At 46.2% G+C, this 21,498-nt stretch overlaps 1 protein-coding gene across 2 annotated transcripts in view; it reads left to right on the forward strand.

Annotated features, from left to right (window-relative positions):
• The window catches only part of LOC147891269 (BTB/POZ domain-containing protein), a 45,726-nt gene extending 25,025 nt beyond the window's left edge, over positions 1-20,701 (forward strand). The window contains exons 8-13 of one of the 2 annotated variants that reach the window (XM_087389480.1): positions 283-367; positions 462-513; positions 6,879-6,928; positions 7,129-7,176; positions 19,995-20,230; positions 20,368-20,701. In XM_087389480.1, the coding sequence (XP_087245606.1) occupies positions 283-367; positions 462-513; positions 6,879-6,928; positions 7,129-7,176; positions 19,995-20,171 (412 nt within the window). In that variant the 3' untranslated portion in view covers positions 20,172-20,230; positions 20,368-20,701. Of the gene's footprint in view, positions 1-282; positions 368-461; positions 514-6,878; positions 6,929-7,128; positions 7,177-19,994; positions 20,231-20,361 lie in introns of both variants that reach the window. The other variant, XM_087389479.1, reaches the window with a different exon arrangement.
• The last annotated feature ends 797 nt before the right edge of the window (positions 20,702-21,498 follow it).

Genomic DNA, 21,498 nt, shown 5'->3' on the forward strand with positions numbered 1-21,498 from the left:
TGCCATCGAAATTGAGAAACTTTGGGCATTAGTGGCAGCATTTTAAAATAGCAAACGAAATTTAGTGCCAGTACAAGAATTGAGAGACGTGGAGATGTGTGAGTAGATATTGGAATATTGAAAATGGTTGGCAAATTGCAATGGGTGGTTTTGTGACCTTTGTCGAACATATATGTTCTGTGTGATTTGGCAATTTTTTTATTGAAATCGACTGTCTATCTTCAAGTTGAGAGCAATTATCCAGATTCATGATCTGAGACAATTGCTTTCATATCTGATCAGTGTGGAGTTTGATAATGTCCACCGACTTGCTGATGGGCAGTCAAAGCATTCTTCTGAGTCATTTTATGCCGGATCTCTTTGGAAGGTCAGTTGAATTTCCCATGTTAAAGTATTGAGTTTTTCGTATAAGCAGTGTTTCCTTTCTCATAGTTATCTTATGAACTTGAAATACATTTCAGATCAGTGTCCAGGCGTTCCATGATGAGGATTCTCAAGGTCGCCGAACTCTTGGTAGGCTTTCCGAGATGTCAAAGATCTTTAATTTTTTACCTTCTTCTTCTCCCTTCATCACATGCAAAGCTAGCAGATATACATACCCATACATATGTATGTATAAGCATACAATATGTATGTGCGTGTATGCACACGCACATGCACATGGATGCACATGTGCGCACACACACATTCACATATGTATGCACAAACTCTCATACATACATGCATTCATGCACAAAGAAAGAGAATATAGAGGAAGGTATATCAATGTCCGTGGGAGGCCTCATGGGCCTATGGGACAAAGTACACCAAAAAGAATGGAAATTCATACAAGCCTTAGAGGGCTGAAGCGAAGGGCGCGCTAGGGCCCTTGCTGAGTGCTATGCTAAATTAAGCTATAGCTATAGATATCAAAAAATCAAAAGCTCTAACAAAATGAAGCTGAGAGTATGGAGCTGAATTAGAAATGGAAACCCGGCGCTGTAATAGCTCTCCGGTGGGCTGCAAAGATCTTTCGGATTTGTGTCTGTCGAGCTGTCTCGCGCGGTGGTGGAGGGCGTGGTTTCCTTGACCTCTGTATGCGATGGGCTATGTCAAGAGTGACTCCTTGTCTTGAGCGGTCGCCTCTGAGGAGGGCGGAGACAGGTCGGACCTCGATCATTCGTGCTTTGGTCACTCTCTTTGTCGTGTGTGGACTCTGCGTCCCTCGCTCGGTAGTATCATGTCGTCTCTATCTGGACCAAATCCGTGTCCCTCCTGAAAGAGGCGATGGTATTGCCCTCGGATTTGGTAGTAGGCTGGACAGACACATAAGAAATGCTCCTCTGTCTCAATCCCCCCAGTGTGCATAACCTGCAGATCCACTGCTCTCTAGGTATACTTGCAGCTCTAACTGTCTCAATCCCTAGCTGATGTGATGAGACCCGCATCATGTTCGATGGCAATCCTCAATGCATGTGAGACCCCTCTATCCTCAAGGTGATGGGGTCTGATGATGAGTCCATCCTCTGATACTCTCGTGATAGAACTAGACATTGGTTAGGGAGCTCCTAGCGCGCCCCCCCAGCCCAAGATGTATGTAACCGGAGGAGGTCTAACTGTATGATATGGTTAATCTCATCTCAAGGGATCGACTCGGGTGGTGCACTGGAAGGAGGGAAGTTGGTCCCTTTGGATACCGTGACTGGCAAACCATGTGGATACATGTGCATATCATACTAGAGGCAAATGGAAGGAATGGAAATGGAGAAGGTGGAAGCAACAAGTTGAAATTGTACGCCTGGAATGAATTGCCTGAATGAATGAAAAGTACAAAGTACACACAATATAATGACACCCTACCTAGTGTACTAAGTGGCACATGCCATAAGTGTCCTCACTGTCCTTACTTGCCTATATCTAGGCCTACAAGGCGCATACCAAGGAACATAAGGCACCAGAAGATAGCCCATGGGATGGCCTACCTCAGTCCCACTCTCTACTAACTGTATCCCCAGCTCAAACGGGCCTGCATCGCTGTCTCATTGTGAAAATCAGGCCAGAGAAGACGATGCCTAGGTAGGTATATGAGGAGACGATCTCAACCGGTGATCCATCAAATGTGAACTGCTCACTGCGCATGACGGCTCGAGATGTGTTGGAGATCATTACCTTGGCCTTGCCAAGGTTGACCTTTAGATCATGTGACTCACAAAAAACCTGTAGTGCATCCAAATGTCGCTGGAGGCCCTCAAGAGATGAGGACATCAGAACCACGTCATCCGCATATAAGAGTATCTGAATTAGCGTGCTGGCGAGAAAGCAACCAGCCCCTCCCAGTAATCCCATGAAGGTCTCGAGATCGTCTATATAGAGGCCAAACAAGGTTGGTGACAGTGTTAACCTTGTTTGATCCCAATGGTGCTCATAATCTCATTAGTCCATCCAGCACCTGTTCGAACTCTGCCTGAGACTTTCTCATAGAGTGCCATAGCCCATATGATCTCCTGGTCATACCCCAGTGTCTGTAGGCGTCTGATGAGGCGGGCTCGTGGGACTGTGTCGAACGCTTTGCGGAAATCCACAAAGCAACAATATACTCTCTGTTTGCGCGACTTGGCCTCCTCTATGATCCCCCTGAGTGCAAGTATGTGATCCATCATGTCGAAATCTTGCCTAGCCCTCGGTCCTGAGCCCTTGGTCTGCCCCAGGTGAAACAGAGAAGTCAGTGATGTGTGATGAGAAGGCAGGAGATCCCATGATGTAGTCACCTACGCTAGAGCCCCCCCTCATGTGGGAAACAAGTGAAGCCACCTGAAGAGGGCCATAGCTCAAGTCCATTATAGATGATGAGGTCGTGTACCCTACCCATGTCCAGAAGTGAATGCCTGTATGATGTGACTGGCCCCCGTCTGTCTGTAGATGCCCGTGTCATCCTTGCCTCACCAAGGTCAATGTTTGGCAGCAGTATGGAGTCGTCCCGAAAGTCTTGAAGCGGTACTTGACGCGTTCTCGTCCTTGCGTTGAAGTCCCCAACAAGGAGTACTTTGCGGCTCGAGAGATCCAGAATGTCTGGAAAGAGAGCTACATATGGGGACGTATCACCCTCCTCACGTGTATCCCTGGCGAAGTGAGATGTCTCAGGTGGGAAGTAGCATACTACTATGAATAGATCACAGCTTCTTGTGCGTTGGATCCGGACCCACATGAATGTAGAGTGTGCATCCCTCCTCTCGATCAAGATGACCCCAATAAGAGAAGATCTGTACAAGATCGCCACTCCTCCAGATCCTCATACTCCGCCTGTCTCCCTCGTCTCATCCCTGAATGTTGACTCCCATGTGTATCCACTGACGATCATTAGTGGGCGCTCTAGGCTCTGGTGTGTCTCTGTGTAAAAGACTATGTCTTGTCCTGCAAAGGATTCTGAGAAGATCCTTGGATCAGACCATAGGGTACCATTATAGTTCCAAATGGTGCATGAAAGGGACTCGGTATCCTGGGTCTCATAGACCCCGTCTCCCTATGCGGAAGAGCGGGTGGGTGTATCAGAAGTCGGCCATCTCGGACCACAGCCCACTTCCCCTCCTTGCGGGCCACATCTTGCTGCTGTAAGAGAACATGCCTCTCCTCGATTTGCAGGGGTGTCAGGTCCTCATCCATGGATATCGCAGCATGATCACGCAGGGCCTGTCTACATTGGAGCGCTGCCAGTCGTGCCTAGGTGTCTCGGAAGCATATGACAAGCGGCTGCTCTCGGTTGGGATCTCTCCCTACTCGCCAGGCCCTCTCGATCCCATGCTCTGAGACCCCCAGGGTGGTGGTCACAAAGGTAATCGCATCGTCTACAAGAATGGTATCTGTACGTGGAATACCGCGAACTCTGATGTTGAGGGCCTTATTGGCGCTCTGCTGCTGCTCCAAGAGGGTGGCTGAAATGGTTGCCGTTGTAGGCCCTCGTTTTGCCACATCTACCCAATTGGTCGTCTCTGTGATGGCAGACTGCATAGTGGTGATCTGAGCCTCTACAGCCGTCGACGCGGTACCTCCAGGGGCTGTCCTCAGGGTGGTCACCTCCTCCCTGATCTGTGTGATGTCTTGCCCTGAGCTCCCGGATGAGGGTGGCCTGTTCCTGTTTGACTTGGGCTTGCTCCTGTGCAAGCGCTCGAATGCTATGTACCTCTGTGAGTAGAGACTCCCATGTGGTAGGTGGCTCGACCCTGGGATACTCATTGTATATAGGTTCAAGAATGCAAGGGTTGGGCAGGGTGTGCGCAGAAGTTTGACTCACAGGGAAAAACCTTAATGGAATTGGGAGGGCCATTCAGAATTCAAAGTGGAAAATCCAAGATGAAACTCCCAATCCCTTTCCTCAATTGTAACATGTGAGGACTAGCTGTGTGGAAAATAGATGAGCATACCAGGAAGAACTCAAGCATGAGATACACCAGATATCTCCCTTTAGTAACTGGCTGCTTCGATTTGCTGGAGAGAGAGAGAGAGAGAGAGAGAGAGAGAGAAGGTTTTCACCTGAATTGTTGGAGTCCTTTCCCTTCCAAAAGGATTCCATTATTTCGGGATTCTGCAATGTCTAACTATAATTTTAGAGCCCTCTGATCCAAGTTCTAAATATTCAAGCTTAGATAAATTTGTATCGGATAGCTCTCTATGTAAATGCTTTGCAACCTCGTTTATGTCACGACCACTAGAGAATCAATATGCTGCGGGTGTTGCCAGCCAATGTGTTATTTTTACTATGGGGCTTTTCAATAGGAACTGAGATTGAACCCTTCCAAAACGATTCCATTATTTCGGTATTCTGTAATGTCTAACTATAATTTTAGAGCCCTTTGATCCAAGTTCTAAATATTCAAGCTTAGATAAATTTGAATTGGATAGATGCTTTGCAACCTCATTTATGTCACGACCACTAGAGAATCAATATTCTGCGGGTGTTGCCAGCCAATTAATCCAATGTGTTATTTTTCCTATGGGGCTTTTCAATAGGAACTGAGATTGAGGGAAAGTCCCCCTCCTCAATATGGAGTGTCCTACATATGGAGATTTTTGGTCTTTAGAACAACAAAAAATCTAAATTTGTATGATTGGACTTATTCTAGTCTTACAAAGGTATATGTCCTAAATATGGAGATGCCTACAATCGGATGTATTCTTATTCTACTTTGTAATTTGCATCTCCAGAGTTTGATTGTATCATATGACAAGGTTTCTGTATATAGGTTCCAGAATGCAAGGGTTGGGTAGGGCATGCACAGAAGTTTGACTCACAGGGAAAAACCTTCATGGAATTGGGAGGGCCATTCAGAATTCAAAGTAGAAAATCCAAGGTGAAACTCCCAATCCCTTTCCTCAATTGTAACATGCTGGGATTAGCTGTGTGGAAAATAGATGAGCATACCAGGAAGAACTCAAGCATGAGATGCACCGGATATCTTCTTAACTATAGTACACTGCTTTATTTATACGGATGGCATAAATGCCCTGACTACTGTTGTACATGGGTGCTGAAACGGCATACAAAACTGAGCTGAGTTATTGCTCTAACTGCGCCATGAGGAAGATGGAGCTACACGGCTGAACCAGGACACCAAAACCTCGACAATTAGTAATAAAAGGATTTGATCTTCTGGAGGACTGTGATTAGTTGGTGGATATCTCATTAGGCCTCAGTTGCAATATTGGATTGGTGTTAGGTTAAATAAAGTACTTGGAAAAAGGAAAAACGGAGGATGCACCACAGGGTCCATTAGTTCCCTATGTATGCATTTGGATTCATTCCTGACATGCACAGCTAGATTCAACCTGGCAAGAGATTTTGTTTGGTTACCCATATAACCTGTGTGCCAGTTGAGCATGCTTTGTTATTTGGTCGTCAGCTTGCCAGTTCAGCATATTGACATGTCAGCACCTTTTAGGCTTAACACTAGTTCGATAACACTATAGGACATTAAAGAGTCCTTTCATCTGTATGGAAATAGATTCATATCTCTCACGACAGAGATTATTTGATAATTTCTTATTTACACTCAATGTGTATTATCCAAAGATTATGAAAAAATTGTCGGCATGGGGGGAAAACAATCATACATAATGTTTATGCCAGATAAATAGACACTGTAATTGCAAGGATTGAAAGTAGGGAGGTTAAAAATAACATTTTTATAGGAAAATAGCTATTTGATATTCTTTGACCATGACCATTTCTTAGTTAGTAGGACTTGAAATAATCCTAGGACATTTCTTAATGTCTTGTAACTGGACTAGTGTCAAGGACTACAGAAGTTGTAATGGTTTGTCTACTGTATCTGCCTTATCAAACAGACTTTGCACCTCTTCATTAAACATTTTCAGTGCGCTAAATCTGCATATGTGAGTATAGTAATAGTAATTAGCAAATTGCTGGCCTATGCGGCTCCTGCCTTTTCGCTTGCTCCATGTATAAAAGTTTTCTGCAGCTGACTTAATCCAAACTTGCAATTCTGTCTCAAGTAGTGCTTGAGGCAGTTCATAAGTTAAAAATGATGGTTGTTAAAATGAACACAATTTGAGTGAGTTTGCAGGCTTAGTGCACTTTGCAAACCCTGCAGGTGCTAGCAAAGCTCTTAAAAGTTTCTACTTTTGTTGTTGCTACCACATCTGTACTTTTCACAAGCGATTAAGCCAAATCAAGCATGGCTCTTTCAGCCTCTAATGCATTTGCATCAGTTGAATAGCTCAGCTGGTTGTTTCGGGGGCATGCATACTCAAAATAGTTGTCTCATATTTTGCAAAAAAAAAAAGGCTTTCTCATGCATGCTATTTCTGTTTCCTGCCGTTTCATGCAAAAATGGGAGTATGTGCAATTTGTTGATATGACAGAATACTTGTTTCTGCCTTACAAGGTTTATTTCTGCATCGTCGTCGAGCTGAGAACATGGATGCCCATCGAAAGGTATAGCTCTAGCTCAGGACACATCGTACTTAAATCTATGTGCACAAGGTTAACTGTTGCAATATGTTGAGGATGCCTTTTTAAAGTAATTATTCAAGTAAGAAGTAGGCGTGCTGTTCTTTAAATGTGTCATGTTTGTTTCTATGAAGGGACACGTTTGAAATGGTTCTTATGTCCGTGTTGATGAAATTTTTTTACAGGTCTATCTGTACACAGACAACAGGGAGAAAGTTACTGCTCGATACCAAGTAAGAGGCTCTTTCCTTTTATTGCAAATAATACTGTTTATAAATGGGGCAGAGGGTCCATGTTATGTACAAAAAGAATGTAGGTGTCTACATAATAAAGTTGCCTTTCTGCCTCCTCACCGTTTTCCACAATCTTTGAATCATTGGGTACAAAATAGACACCTGAATGTGCACACACACACACACACACACACACACTTTTTTTTTTGTGTGGAATCTTTGAATACATCATGATCAAAAACACGAGATTGCAAGCAATCAAAAAGCGATTGCTGCAAAGAGTGTCTGAAGAAAGAGAAAGTGGGAAAAATAGGATCACCAAAGACCCTATGATTACGATCCTTCTAGAGAGTCCATAGTGCCTAGTGCCGAACTCAAACAAAAAAGAAATCAAACTCCTGTCTGGGTGGATGTACACCAAAAAGCCAGAAGAACTTGCCAAAAGCAATATGAGAAAACCGAGCTCTCAAAATCTGCCCAAGGAAGTCCAAGAAAGCACGAGAGGAAGGACAATGCCAAAAAAGATGAGCCACAGTTTCTCTCGGGGCCAGACATCTGCGACAAATAGAGGAAGCAATATGTCGTCGTGCCAAGAGCTGTCCATGAGGAAGAACACCCAACAAGCTCTCCACAAGAAAACTTGCTGATGTAGAGGAATCTTAGAATGCCAAATCTGTCTCAAACGTTTCCGCCACTTCACAGGACGATGAAGATGCCAAAGCTGATTTGCCTTTTGCGAGATAAATGGCGGAGGAAGTAGAATTTTATAAAGAGAAGAGACAGTAATATGTGCAAACTGCAGAGGACGGCATGATAAGCCTATAGGAGAAAGTGTCTAGTCTTGAAGATGATCCTGTAGATGCAATGGAGGAACCGGTTGAAAAGGCTGGAGCATCAAAGTAATCTTATGCCAAAGTGGATGATAATGCATTCCAAGGCCAAATTTGACAGCGGCCAAAGGAAAAGTAAGGGGAATTTCAGCATCATCAACAACATCTTGAACCAAACGAATCCCCTTGAGACTCAGAAAATACGAACGTCGAGGCTCTTGCAATGCCAAAGGAAGGGCAAACACTCTAGACCAATGTATACTTTCAGCTCTGAAAGAGTTGCCCTGCAAAGGATCACTGCCATGCCAATCCAAGTGAGAGAGGATCCATCAACAAATGGGAAACCAAAGGACAGCTGGGGATTTTGCCTGTCAGAACCAAAAAGAAACTCCCACTGGAAAAGCTGCCAATGCCTAAAAGCTGGAGTTTCAACATGCAAGAGTAAATGACGAATCATGGCAGCCCATGGTTGAGAACCTTGCAAAAACTGCAGCATGAGTTTTCCCTTATGGGCAAGAATGTGCAGATGGATATTAAGAATATTAAGACCTCCATGCATCTTTGGAGAACAAAGCTGCTGTACCGGAAGCAAACGCAAGCTTTTTTTGCCATGGCGAGAATATGAGAAGATTTTCAGCACCTCAGACATAAAGAGGCAAGATCAGCCTTACTGAACATAATAAGAGGCAAGTAGAATTGGATATATGCCATCAGAATGGATTGCACAATTCGAAGACAAACATGCAGAGGCCAAGGTGCCAATTTTCAGTACTCCAGCTTTTTCTTGAGAGCTACGAGAATCCAATCAGATTGTTGATGAGGAGAAAGTGTCCAACTCAAAGGATAGCCAAGATGACGAACCAATTGAGTTGGTGGGAGGATTTCTCCGGGCCATAAACGAGAGTGCCATTCCTTGGAATGCAAAGGCAACAATTTTGATTTCTAAAAATTGACATGAAGCCCAGCAGCTAAACCATATAAAGAAAGAGCTTGCATCAGCTCAGAAAGATCCTGCTATGTATTGCAGAGAGTGAAGAAAGAATCATCTGCATAAGCTTGAGCAAGGGGTGCGTGGCTATAGCACACAAGAGCACACTAAGTGGACAGCCTTGACGCACCGAGCAACGAAGAATCCATGCTTCGGAGATATCCCCAGAAAGAATACAAGCAGCTTGGCTGTCACTATAAAGCCAGTATATGATATGCTGCAATTTCTGCCCAAATCCCAAAGCATGCATTGTCTGAGAGATGAAGTCCCATTGAACAGTATCAAACGCCTTGGCAATATCAACTTGCAGTAAAAGTACATCCTGCTCTGTGTATTTGGCATGCTCAATTCCAACATAAGCATTTGCGATATTATTAGTGATATGCCTACGAGGAACAAAACCATATTGTGCAGGATGTAAACCATCATGCAAGTGTCCTTTAATACGATCAACCACCATTTTGGTGATGATTTTATAAATGACAGGCATAAGAGTAATGGGTCCAATCAGCCAATGATTCACAAATCTGCTTTTTGGGAAGAAGGTTTAGTAGCCCTTTTTTCGAAGAAACTGGCATATGTTGCTGTTCCTAGGCATGGTTGATCATACGCAGCAAAATGGGCTTGAGAAGATCCCAGTATGCAAGAAAAAATTCCACTGTAAGGCCATCCCATCCCGGAGATTTCCATTTACCACATGATCGGACAGCAGTGGTCAATTCTGTTTCAGTGAAAGGGCATTCAAGCTTAAGAGCTTGTGCATGAGAAACAATAGGAAAAACATGCTGCAGTAATTGAGTCCGGGCTGCCAATATTGCCGGAGAAAGAGGATCAGCCTGTCCAAACTGCCTGGAAAAATGATGAACACAAGCTGCAACAAGTTGAGCTCGAGAGGAAGTCCAATGTCCATCAGAAAGCAGAGTACGACAAATATTGGTACCTTGTCACTTATGATGTAAGCTTTTAAAAAAACCCTTCGACGAGCAACCTTAATCCAAGAAAGCTCGTTGATGAGCTCTTGTCTCCCATTTGGCAAATTTTCTATGATCATTACTTTGCAAACAATGTCTAGCTTGGCATAAAGATGTGCTTTCTTCAAGAGACAAAGAGATTTTGCCCGAGCAACCATATCCCTCAATGTTTTGAGATAATTTTTGCCATAATCTCGAATAACTGATTGCATATGAGTAACAAATGCATCCTAGGCATAATCAGTATCAATAAAACTCTGAGGTGAAAGAGGTTGACATGCATCATACACCATGGCCTTGAAATGATCATGATCCAAATAGCTATTGTTAACTATGAGGAGCCTTCTGTGTGGAAGCCGATCGTTCGGCTTGTCATGGAAAGAAATCCTCAAACATAGGGGTGCATGATCAGAATGCACAAATGCATAATCAACTCACAAGGTAGTAGTAAAAGTATCAGAGTGCTGAGGATCAACTCTGTACCACCTGTCCAGTTTAGCTTTGTATGTAGAATGAGCATTATGTTGGAAAGTAAACCCAGGCAGCAATGGATAAGATGCTGTCCAAAGATCAGCAAAATTGAAATCAAGCAACAATTTAGATCAGCTCTGTGTCTCAAAAGCCAACATATGTGTATGGCCAGATGTATTATCCCCTGGCTGAGGAGCATTGTTGAAGTCACCACAAAGAAAAGCATACTGCCTCGATGGATACCTTTGCATATCTTCCCAAATCTGTCCTCGATGATGGGAGGATTGAGGAAGTATAGGCCAAACAAGGTCAGTGATAAAGGGCAACTCTGCTTGATTCCAATCGTGCTCATGATATCCTCTGTCCACCCGGTCACTATGCTGAGTTTGCCTAATATGCGCTTATAGAGTGTCATGACTATCTAGATGATGTACCAAGTCGATCCTAAATCTTGTAATCGCGTGAGTAGTCGAGCTCAATGTATCAAAAGCCTTGCTCAGAGAGAGAGAGAGAGAGAGAGAGAGAGAGAGAGAGAGGTCCACAAGAGACCTCGCGGGTCTATGGGATAAAAATCACCAAAATCATCAACATCAGTTAGAGACTGAGAGTCTTTGGGGGACTATATCAGCTCAGCCCCATTTTATTTCCATGCATAACTAGCTACTAATTTTATCTTAGAAAAAAACGGCTTGAGCAACATTAGTTCAAGACTGAGAGTCTTTGGGTTTAGATTTGAAATCACGGATCAAGGCTTGTCCATCCCTATATACTGCCCATTTTCCATGTTTGCGTGCATCCTTCACTTTAGTAAGTTCAACATTCCTTTGTTTGAGCTGATTTGGGGTAAGCTCCTCAGATATCCATACCCGTGTGCCGTTCAATTTGTTTGTCTGTTGGAGAATCTTGACTCTACCTGCTCTCTCTGTGAACTTAACTTGTATTTGTGTTCCCTTCTGAGAGATCCAACTGATTTTAGTTTCATCCCATTCTATCTATGGTAGCTCCTTCTTGAGACTTGTGATCTTCTCTTCTACTGTGTATCCCTCCGTAAAATTATGTGTAGGACATCCCATACAATCCTTTAGTAGCCCCCCTATGTGCAATCTCTTCTTGTTTTTTGCTATGGCTTCCTGCTCTTTTACCTCCGTATATAAATCTGCTTTGTTGATTTTGTTGTTGGCTAGAATAGCGATCTCTTTCTTGGCTGAGCTGAGCTGAGTGGTGATCATCTTTTCAACCGTGGAGACAAGTGTTTGTGCTGGTGGAGATGAGCTGCATTTTTCTAAAACTTCAGCAATGATTTCCTGCTTATCTTCATTGTTATCCAAGTGCGTCACTTTCTTCCGGAGAGCAGCTACTATAAGCGTGAGCTCTCTTACTTCCTGTGTTAGGTAGCAGATCTGCTCCTGCGGTTCTGGTCCAGGCCTTCGCTTGAAATGCAATGCATAAGGGCTGGGTGTCGCTGCTACATCAGAATAGGAGGGCTTGCTGAGGGGCGTTGTTGCAAATATCTTCGTCATTGGAAATTCCATGGTACCTTCTTTAAATGCAGGAGCCCTTTAGCTTGAATTAACCCCCTGAGGCAGAGCCAAGGGCTCAACTCGGCCTGGGGGTGGTTCTCCCAAGAAATGCTACTGTTGTAGAGGGTTGGAACGAGTTTGGAGTGGGTTGAGTGAAGGTAGAGCGGGGGTAAAGTGGAGGTGGAGCGGGCTGGAGCGGGTTGAGCGGAGGACTAGCGGGGGTGGAGCGGAGGTAGAGCGGGGGTAAAGCGGAGGTGGAGCGGGTTGGAGCGGAGGGTGAGCGGTGGAGAGGTTGTGAGCGGAGCAGAGGGAGAGAGGGAGGCTAGTGGGAGGGAGAGAGAGAGGCGGAGAGGCTAGAGAGAGAGAGAGAGAGAGAGAGAGAGAGAGTCTATTAATGTCCACAGGAGACCAACCGGTCTATGGGACAACAAAAGAATCATTCAGTACATCTGGTGAGGGAGGGCACATGGCAACTCCCAAGGAGTGCAAAAAGCAGCTCCAATTATTTAGGGGACCTACATAAGATTCTAAAGACCATGAACGGGCATACATCAGCTTAAGACTAAGAGTCTTTTGGCTTAGATTTAAACTCTTTAATGATTGCTTTGCCTTCATGATATACTGCCCATTTTCCATTCTTTCTAGCCTCTCGTACTTTTTGGAGTTCACTAGCCTTCATCTTTAGCTGTTGAGGGGTAAGATCTTCTGCTATCCATATCTTGGTTCCTTTCAATGCTTTGGTTTGGCAAAGAATTGCCAACCTATCCTCTCGAGTCTTGAATGTGATGATGGCATGATTTTGTGGTGTGTGTTGAAGTGCCTCTACTACTGAAGTATCCCAAGTGAGCATGGGCATGGCGTTCGCTATATTTTGAAGACATTGCTCAAAAGGTAAAAGAACTTTGAAATCCTCGCTTCGCCAATGCTCCGGCAAACCCCCAATCCGTACATTAAATGCAAGTTTTTATCTAGCTTTCTGCTCCTTCAACACTAAATCCACATGTTTGTCGAGGTTTGATTTTACCTCGTGCGAAATCAAATGATCAAGCTTGTAAATAACATGCAAAGGAGGATCACTCACACACTGGTTTACAGCTTCTTGAATGCATTTTTGGTTAGATTGCTTCTCCAGTTGGGTCTTTAGTGCGGGTGGGCGCTTGAGTACACTCCATCTGCATTTTCAATTCACAGTTTTCCCTTTGAAGGTTGTCGATTTTGCAGACTCATTGTATGCTTGAGTTCACCCTACCTTGCTCGGTTTGCGATTGGAGAGCCCCCTGCAAAAGAACTCACGGCTTGTGCAAAAGACTTGACTTCTGTTTTGGCCATATCGGAGTTTCAGCTGTGGTTTCGTCAAAAGATCAGCGTCCAATTCCGTTACCAGAGCAGGATTCCGTCAAGTTTTGTCAGACTTTGTCTACAACGTTGTCTTGAGAACTTGAATGGAATCAATAGTTTAGCAATGCCGAAACCAAGCTGTTAGCGATCCAGTATGCATTCAAATGTCTCTCCCGACGGTTCAACTTGCTATGAATGGCTCTTGTGTAGAGTTCGTGAACCATGGAGGGGTCGTCCAAGAACTCCCCACGAAGGGCGACCTGTTTCGAGCCGTTTTGAGCTGAGCGGGCTTAGCTGATGTGTCTCAGTGTAAAAGACTATGTCGTGACCTGTATAGGATTCCGAGAAGTTCCCTGGTTCTGACCATAAGGTACCATTACAGTTCCAGATGGTACATGATAGGGTCTCGGATGTTTGGGTCTCATAGACCTCGCCTCGCTATGCGGGAGGAGAGGTGGGTGTCTGACGGGGGCCTGTAAGGAGTCGTCCATCTCGTACTACTGCCCACTTTCCCTCCTTGCGGGCCTAATCCTGCTACTGCAACAGAAAACGCCTCTTCTCAACCTGTAGTAGAGTGAGGTCCTCATCCATGGAGATTGTTGGCTGGTCTCGTAAGGCTGACCTATGACGTAAAGCCGAAAGTCGTGCCTGGGCGTCATGGAACCGTATGATAAGGGGCTGCTCTCGGTTGGCGTCCCTCCCAACCCGCCATGCTCTCTCAATCCTATGCCCAGTCGGTAGTGGTCACGAAGGCCTGCGCATTTGCCATCGGTGTAGCCTTAGTGCGAGGAATCCCACGTACTCTGATGTTGAGAGCCTTGCTGGCTCTCTGCTGCTGCTCCAGGAGGGTAGCCGAAACGGTTACCCTTGTAGGTTCCCGTTTGGCTACGTCGACCCATCTGGACGTCTCCTCGATGGTAGATTGCATGCTCGCAATCTGTGCCTCCACAACTGGGGTGCTCCATGGGACTGTACGTATAGCAGTGACCTCCTGTCGGAGCTATGAGATCTCGTGTCTGAGCCCCTGAATAAGGTCAACCTGGTCTCGGATAGCCTGAGACTGCTCTTGTATGAGACGTGCCTGCTCCTGGGTGAAGCGTGTTTGCTCCTGTGCGAAGCGTGACAGCTCCCTCTCGCGCTGTTGGATGCTCTGGACCTCCATCAACAAGTACTCCCAAGCCTCTGATGGATCAGCTCGTCTGTGCTCCAACGGAAACTGAAAGGATTGTGGCTTGGAAGTGTGAGGATGAGACTGGAGGCTGGGTGATGACTGGGTGAGATGGGTGTGGTATGGAGATGATAGTGGTCTGGAGGAGGCGATCCCAGCAGGGAATGGGAGCGTGGGCTGATTGAGAGGCAGAGGGGAGAAGAAGGTCGAGTAGTGCGGAACAGTGTATGACCCCTCCAGAGTAGGTGTCATAATCGAAGAGAGAACTGTAGCGGGAGAGGAAGGGAGAGATTGTGTCAGTGGCAACCCCTCTATCCTAGAGGAGGGTGGAGCAATCGATGTCATGGGTAGGGGTATATCAGAGCCAGTAGCTGTAACTATAGAGGCTATGAGTGTAAGTGGAGCTGAAATTGGAACTGGAGCTGAAGCTGAGGCTGAGGCTGGCGCTGAGGCTGAGGATGAGGATGCAGCTGAGACCGAGGCTGAGACTGAAGCTGAAACTGAAGCTGAAGCTGCGGTTGAAGTTGAGGCCGAGGTGGGTCCCGCCTTTACTTTGCTGTCCACTCCGCGCGTGAGAGAGAGAGAGAGAGAGAGAGAGAGAGAGAGAGAGAGTCTATTAACGTCCACTGGAGACCAAAAGGTCTATGGGACAGCAAGAAACCCTCTAGTACATTTGCTTTAGGGAGGGCACATGGCAGCTCCTAAGGAGTGCAAAAAGCCACCCACATTATTTAGAATACCTACATGATAGTCTAGAAGAGTAAATAGCCATACATCAGTTTAAGACTGAGAGTCTTTTGGTTTTGATTTGAACTCTCTGATTAGTGCCACACCTTCAGTGTAAACTGCCCATTTTCCATCCTTTCTGGCAGCCCTGACTTTAGCCAATTCAGTTGCCTTAATCTTCAGTTGAGCTTGTGTAAGCTCCTCTGCTATCCATACTTTGGTGCCCTTCAACTTGTAAGATTGTCGAAGAAGCTTAATCCGCATATCTTTTGACTTCAGTGTAAGGATAGCATGACCTTTATAGTTGTGAAATAGAAGCTGGCGTGGGGTTGTCATCATCCTGCTCATCATCATCCACCCATTCAATGTTGGGCAAGCTTGCTTTGATCTTTGTCAATATTTCACTATATGTGTCCTCCTCTTTGTACCAATCTTCTAGGAGTCCCCCTATTCTTATCTTCAGCACATTATCACATCTAGCTTCGTGTTCTTTAATCTCTGCTTGAATATCTGACTTACATGCTTTGGTGTCCACTTCCACAATCACTTCCTTCTTAGCAGTTTGTACTTCAGTGTGAACAAGATCTTTGACTATAGAGACTAGCTGCGGGGTAGGGGAGGAATCCTTACAAGATTTTACAGCCTCATCAATTACTGCTTGCTTACCAGGCCCTTCTAGAATAATGTGAAGTCGAGCCTTTACTTCTGCCCATTCCAATCGTAGCTCTCTCACTGCCTGTTGCAGATAAAAGATCTGATCTTGTTGCCTAAGGATGGGTCGTTTTGAGCCTTCTTGTTGGTAATTCCATACATATGGAGAGGGTGTCATGGCTGCAACTGTAGAGTACCGAGTCTTGATGGATGTTGAAGGAGTTGAGGGAGTTGAGGGGGACTTGGAGGAGAGGGTAGGCCAGTAGTCCATAGTTGGTTGTTTGTTGGAGGGAGGGAGGGAGAGAGAGAGAGAGAGAGAGAGAGAGAGAGAGAGAGAGAGAGAGAGGGGAGGGAGGGAGGGCTAAGGTCCTTGTTGAGTACTATACAATGCTGAAATAAAAGAGTTCGATAGCTCAAGCAAAAATCGAAAACAAAACATGTCGTATCGTATCATGTCATGTCATGTCATATCATGTGCTATCTGAAGTGGGAAGAAGAGAGATGGAACTGGAACTGGAACTCAGAATCCGAAACCCGGCATTGTGGTGGCTCGTCTATGAGCGGCGAAGATATATCGGATTTGCGTCTGTTTGGCCGTCTCACTCTATGGTGGCAGAGGAGGGCGTGGTCTCCTCCACGCTCAATATCTAGAACCTCTGAGCTATGTTCAGAGTGACCCCTCGTCTCGGGTGATCCCCTCTGAGGAAAGCTATGATAGGTCGGACCTCAATCAAGTGTGCTTTGGTTGCTCTCCGTGTCATGGGTAACCTATGCAATCCTCTCTCAGCAATCCATACCGCCCGCATATCAGCTAGCTCCTCCTCCTCCACCCCACTATGTCCTGGAGCTGGCTCAAAAGCATCGAAATCTGTGACATGCCGCTGTCTCTGTATCCTGTGGTCTGGCCCCCTCCTGCTGCTCCCTGATCTGTCGTAGCAAGGTCTCCCTATGGTGGTGCATCTCAAGTAGATAGAGCCCAATGCAGACTTGGTCATGGAAGTGGATCAATCACGATAGTGGGCCGAACCCACTTCCGTCCTGATAAAGACAGGGGTATTGCCCCCGGATCTCGTAGTAGGCTGGGTAGGTGCATAGAAAATGCTCTTCTGTCTCAATCTCTCCTAGTGTGCATAACATGCAGATCCGCTGCTCTCTTGGTATACGTGCTGCTCTCCCTGTCTCAATCCTTAGCCGATGGGATGAAACCCGCATCTGCACAATGGCGATCCTCAGTGCGTGTGAGACTCCCCTGTCCTCGAGATACTGGGGTCTAATGATGAAGCCCTCCTCCGAGACTCTTAGGAAGCGGTTGCGGTAGAACTGGGTCTTGGTGGGGAGCTCCTGATCTCCCCCCCAAGCCCGAGGTGTATGGAGATGGAGAAGGTCTAACCGCATGGTACATTTAATCTCATCTTGTGGAATCGACTCAGGGGGTGCATCCATACTGTATTGAAAGAGAGGGAGCCTGCCCATCTGAATCCTGGGGTGCATCCATACTGTATTGAAAGGGAGGGAGCTTGCCCATCTGAATCCCGTGTCTGGCAAACCATGTGGATATACATGCATACCATGTGTCCGCCCCGCTCTCAGCTAGTTGTCTAGATGACTCCTGAGCCAACCTCGGTAGTCTCTACTGGGATAAGTCCCAGACTCTGTGAATGAAAGTCATTGTCTGGAAGATGGCATCAGTGTGTAGTGGTGTCATGGTGAACTCTGAAATCCCTGCTCATCCTAAGAGTGCTAGTAACAATCCTGAAGGACGCCAGCCAGATCCACTGTGCGACATAGTAGCGCCGTAGACAGTGCGGAATCTACTCCAAAACAGCATTCACACAACCAGTGCATTTGCCATCTATTTGCATATGCTCTAGCTAGGGGCCGATGGGCATGCCCCCATGCACTAGTAGCTAGAAGAAGTACGGAATCTTCCGCGGATGCAAACTCGTCCAAAGGCGAGGCCAAAAGCGGCCCATGATCTCTCTCGAGACATCCTGCTCTAGCCAATGGCACTCCCTCTTGGGGGACCATGCTGCTGCCTCAAGCTGAAGACAACGCTTGATGCGAGTAGAGTACGAGAAGAAAGAGACCTCCTCCACCTGGTCCGAGTGTCCTATGCGGGAGGGCCAAAACCACTCCCCTGGATCCCATTGAATGTCACATAAGGGTCTGCCCTCCCAGATCCAAAGGCGCCACATTGCTCCCTACGGGGTCGATAAGACTATGGAGGGATCGGTGTACCAAGTCCTACCCAAGCGACCCACAATCCTGACCCTTCTCACTCCAGGTCCTCTAAATCCACCTTTGTCTCCTCCGTCGTCCCCAACTCTGCCTGCAGTGAGCCTCCTGGTCCTACCTGATAGAAGCGAGACTGGGGGAAGCCAAGAGACTCCCCAAAGAAGTGTATCCGGAGCGGTACCCCAGTCTGTCCTGACGTCTTTGCATAGTCCCCTCAGGAAGGACCACTCAACTTTGTCATAAGACCTCTCGAAATCGAGAAGAAGGATAGCGAGAGGTTGTGCCTCCTCCTTGGCCCAGTCATCTTCTTCCCAGAAGGTGAAGATATTATCTAGGATGCTGCGCTTCCGGACAAAGTCGGTTTGTGTCTCATGAATGATATCTAGAAGATAGGGTCTCAAGCGCAAACTCAAGACATTAGCCAAGATCTTGTAAGCTATCTCTAGAAGGGTAATCGGCCTCCACTATCGAGTATCTGCTCTATCTCCGCCCTTCGGAAACAGGCATATCCAACCTCTGCTCAAGGAATGAGGAAGGGATCCTGAGTCAAAGATCAATTGGCAGGCTTACCGGAGTGGGGTGGAGATGTGCTCCCAGATTGGTCAAGCCATCCTCTCCTGGGCACTTCTGGGCTGGAAGAGCCTGTAGGGCCTCCCACAATTCCTCATCCGTGAAGGGCTCCTCTAGGCATCTGCTAAGGCTCTGTGAAACAACTGTAGGTACCTTCTCCCAAACTGCCTCTCTAGCTAGAAGAGTGGTGGCCGAGGCCTCCTTTGACTGAAAAAGCGGGCGATAAAAGGCTGTAGTCATCTCAAGGATCTCCTGGGGTTCTGAGTGCATCTGCCCCTTGGGGTCTCTAAGACGTTGTAGCTGGATCCCTGCTGACCGTGGTCAGTTGGCAAGTGGTCAGACATTGTTGTGCCTGCTAGAATGCCGGTCGAGCTGCCACAGAGTAAAGCCCAGTCCCCAATATAGAATCTGTCCAGACGCTCTAGCAGCCCATCATGCCGTCTTTGGCCAAAGGAAAATCACAGGCTGCCTGGAAGCCTGGTAAACTCTGGCTCGCGCCAAGAATCCTTGCCATTGATTGCAAAAATGAACTGCTCCCAAGTACTCTCACCTGCTGGCATCTCTGCGAAAGAGGCTCCTCCCTGCTTACCCTCCATGACTGTGAGAGATCTGTGCTGGAAAGCCTTACGCGGTGGATCCATAGATAATGGTCATACTCTTCTTTGTTTCGTGGGAGCAGAACAAGGCTGCCACTCCACCTCACCCATGTATGTACATCAATGTGTGTCTCTATTTGTGCGCAAGACAATTAGGTTACCCATTACTACGGGTAGACCCCTCTCTAGCTGCTCTGATGCATCTCTGTGTAGACCACAAAGTGCCTTCCCTGAAAATCTCGTGGAAGTTGCCTAGCATGGTGTAAGGGACTCCATTCATATTTCAAATCGAAAAGGAAGAGTACTGGTGGTCTGATAGGCCTTCTATCTTGTTCTTGCATCCCTTCCAACAGAGAGGGAGGGAAGGAGGGAGGAAGAGAAAGCGTACGTGTGTCTGGTGGGATTTTGTGTGTGGGTGGGTGGGAGGCAGGGGGTGTCATGTGCTTGGTCTTTGTGTAAAGGAATGGTATCAACTTCATTCACAAGCAAGCTGTAGTAGTTAAAAGATAAGAAGTACAAAAATTCAGCAAAGATGACTACTGTGAATCAGAGCAAGATGGTTTCAACTTGTGGGCAACTATAGAAAGCAGAAGAGCTAGTGCTGCTATATCTTTATCTAGGCCTCTGCAGTTCTTTTCGTCTGGTATTTCAGGATGCAAATTGTCAATGGAACTGTATCCTGCTTTTTTGCTATCATTCCAGGCACGGTTTTGTTGCAGAGGAATGATATGTGAACTGTTCATGGCCTGTGCAGCTTATATGCCCAGCAAAGAGAGAAGTCATGATTTTTGGGAGTCTCACGCAGGCAGGAACTTTACTCCCAAAATCCCCTAAAGGATGGGGTTGGCGAACAGCTTTCTTATTTGATGAGTTGGCGGATCTCCTGCAAGGGGGGTCCCTGCGTGTAGCTGCAGTTGTACAGATAGTCTGAGAAACTTAAAGATCTGACCAGCTCACCACTTTATAGATCAATCAGAATATGAAAGGTTTGTGGTGCTATCTCTACTTGAAGTTCACTTGAAATTGTTCTCTTCATCCTTACCGTGATAAAGGCCATATGTGGCTATGTGATACATTATTACCTCTCAATTTTCAAAACTATACTTTCTTCTGTTTTGCAGTTGGAGAGTTCATGGAGGGTGGCATTGGACATTGTACATGGTTGATCAAAGTGATAATTTTACCTGTTTTGCACATCTGGGTTAGTTTTGGCAGGACTCCGACTACAGGCATTTCTTACAGGGATATTACTGGCTCTGCTACAGTAGCAACATTTTTCTCCCTGGTTGTGGAAGACCGATGTTGATATATACATCCAGCTTATGGACACAACTATCTGTAATTGACACTCTAGCTCCTTGTCCATATTATCTAGGCTGATCCTGGCTAACTTTGGCGGCAAAGTTGAGATTACACCTTGCAGGCCTATTTCAGCAACCTCAATTTTACAGGGAGTTTGTAGATACTGCAAGGTGCCTTGTTTCGACCAATTAATGTATTGAGGCATCACCACCAGCATGAAGCTACCAGCCCATGTGCAGGGGCTTGAATTTTGATGTGATCCCTGTTCTGCTAATAAGCTGAGTGAAACCTCATTGAGATAATGTCTGTCATATGTACAAAGCATTGACAACATTAGGCAACCACGGGGGTTGTGCACCAGCCTTAATTAGAACACAGTGCACAAGTCTTAATTAGAACACGTCAATATGTTCAAGATGCCCCCCCCCCAAATCGCCTGAGAAGGAGCTTCTATTAATGCTTGAAAAACCAACCATGCAAATCAGTAATTTTTCTGACATTGATTGCGGGAGAATCAAAGGGAGAGGTTCTCTCGGTCAACCAGCCTGTTTTCAGAGAACCTAGCTCACTACCTGGGAATGTCTGAAACATGGGCCAATAACCAAGCTGGGGACACATAAAAGACGCAGGTAGGCCAAGCTGAGTAGGATTGCATCCGCCTCAGTGTTTTTTCGATCTTGACATCCCGTGCTCTCATGTGATGCGCAAGGTGTAGATGTCTTGCCTAATGGCAACAAGGGTGGCTGTCAACTAGGCTGATTTCAAAGAACCCAGCTCATCGCCTAGGGAATCTTTGAAACAAGGGCCAATAACTAGGGCAGGTAGGTCTGTACATCCAACGAATTCCTCGCTTTGTGAAGACATAAAAGACACCTACATGCCAACGAATTCCTAGCTTTGTGTCCTAGCGGGTGCTCGAGATCTTGGTGTCCCGTTCTCCCATATGGTGCACAAGG

Source organism: Dipteris shenzhenensis, chromosome 18, assembly GCF_047967505.1.
Source record: "Dipteris shenzhenensis isolate YYH24624 ecotype China chromosome 18, Dip_SZ_1.0, whole genome shotgun sequence".
Taxonomy (NCBI): Eukaryota; Viridiplantae; Streptophyta; class Polypodiopsida; order Gleicheniales; family Dipteridaceae; genus Dipteris; species Dipteris shenzhenensis.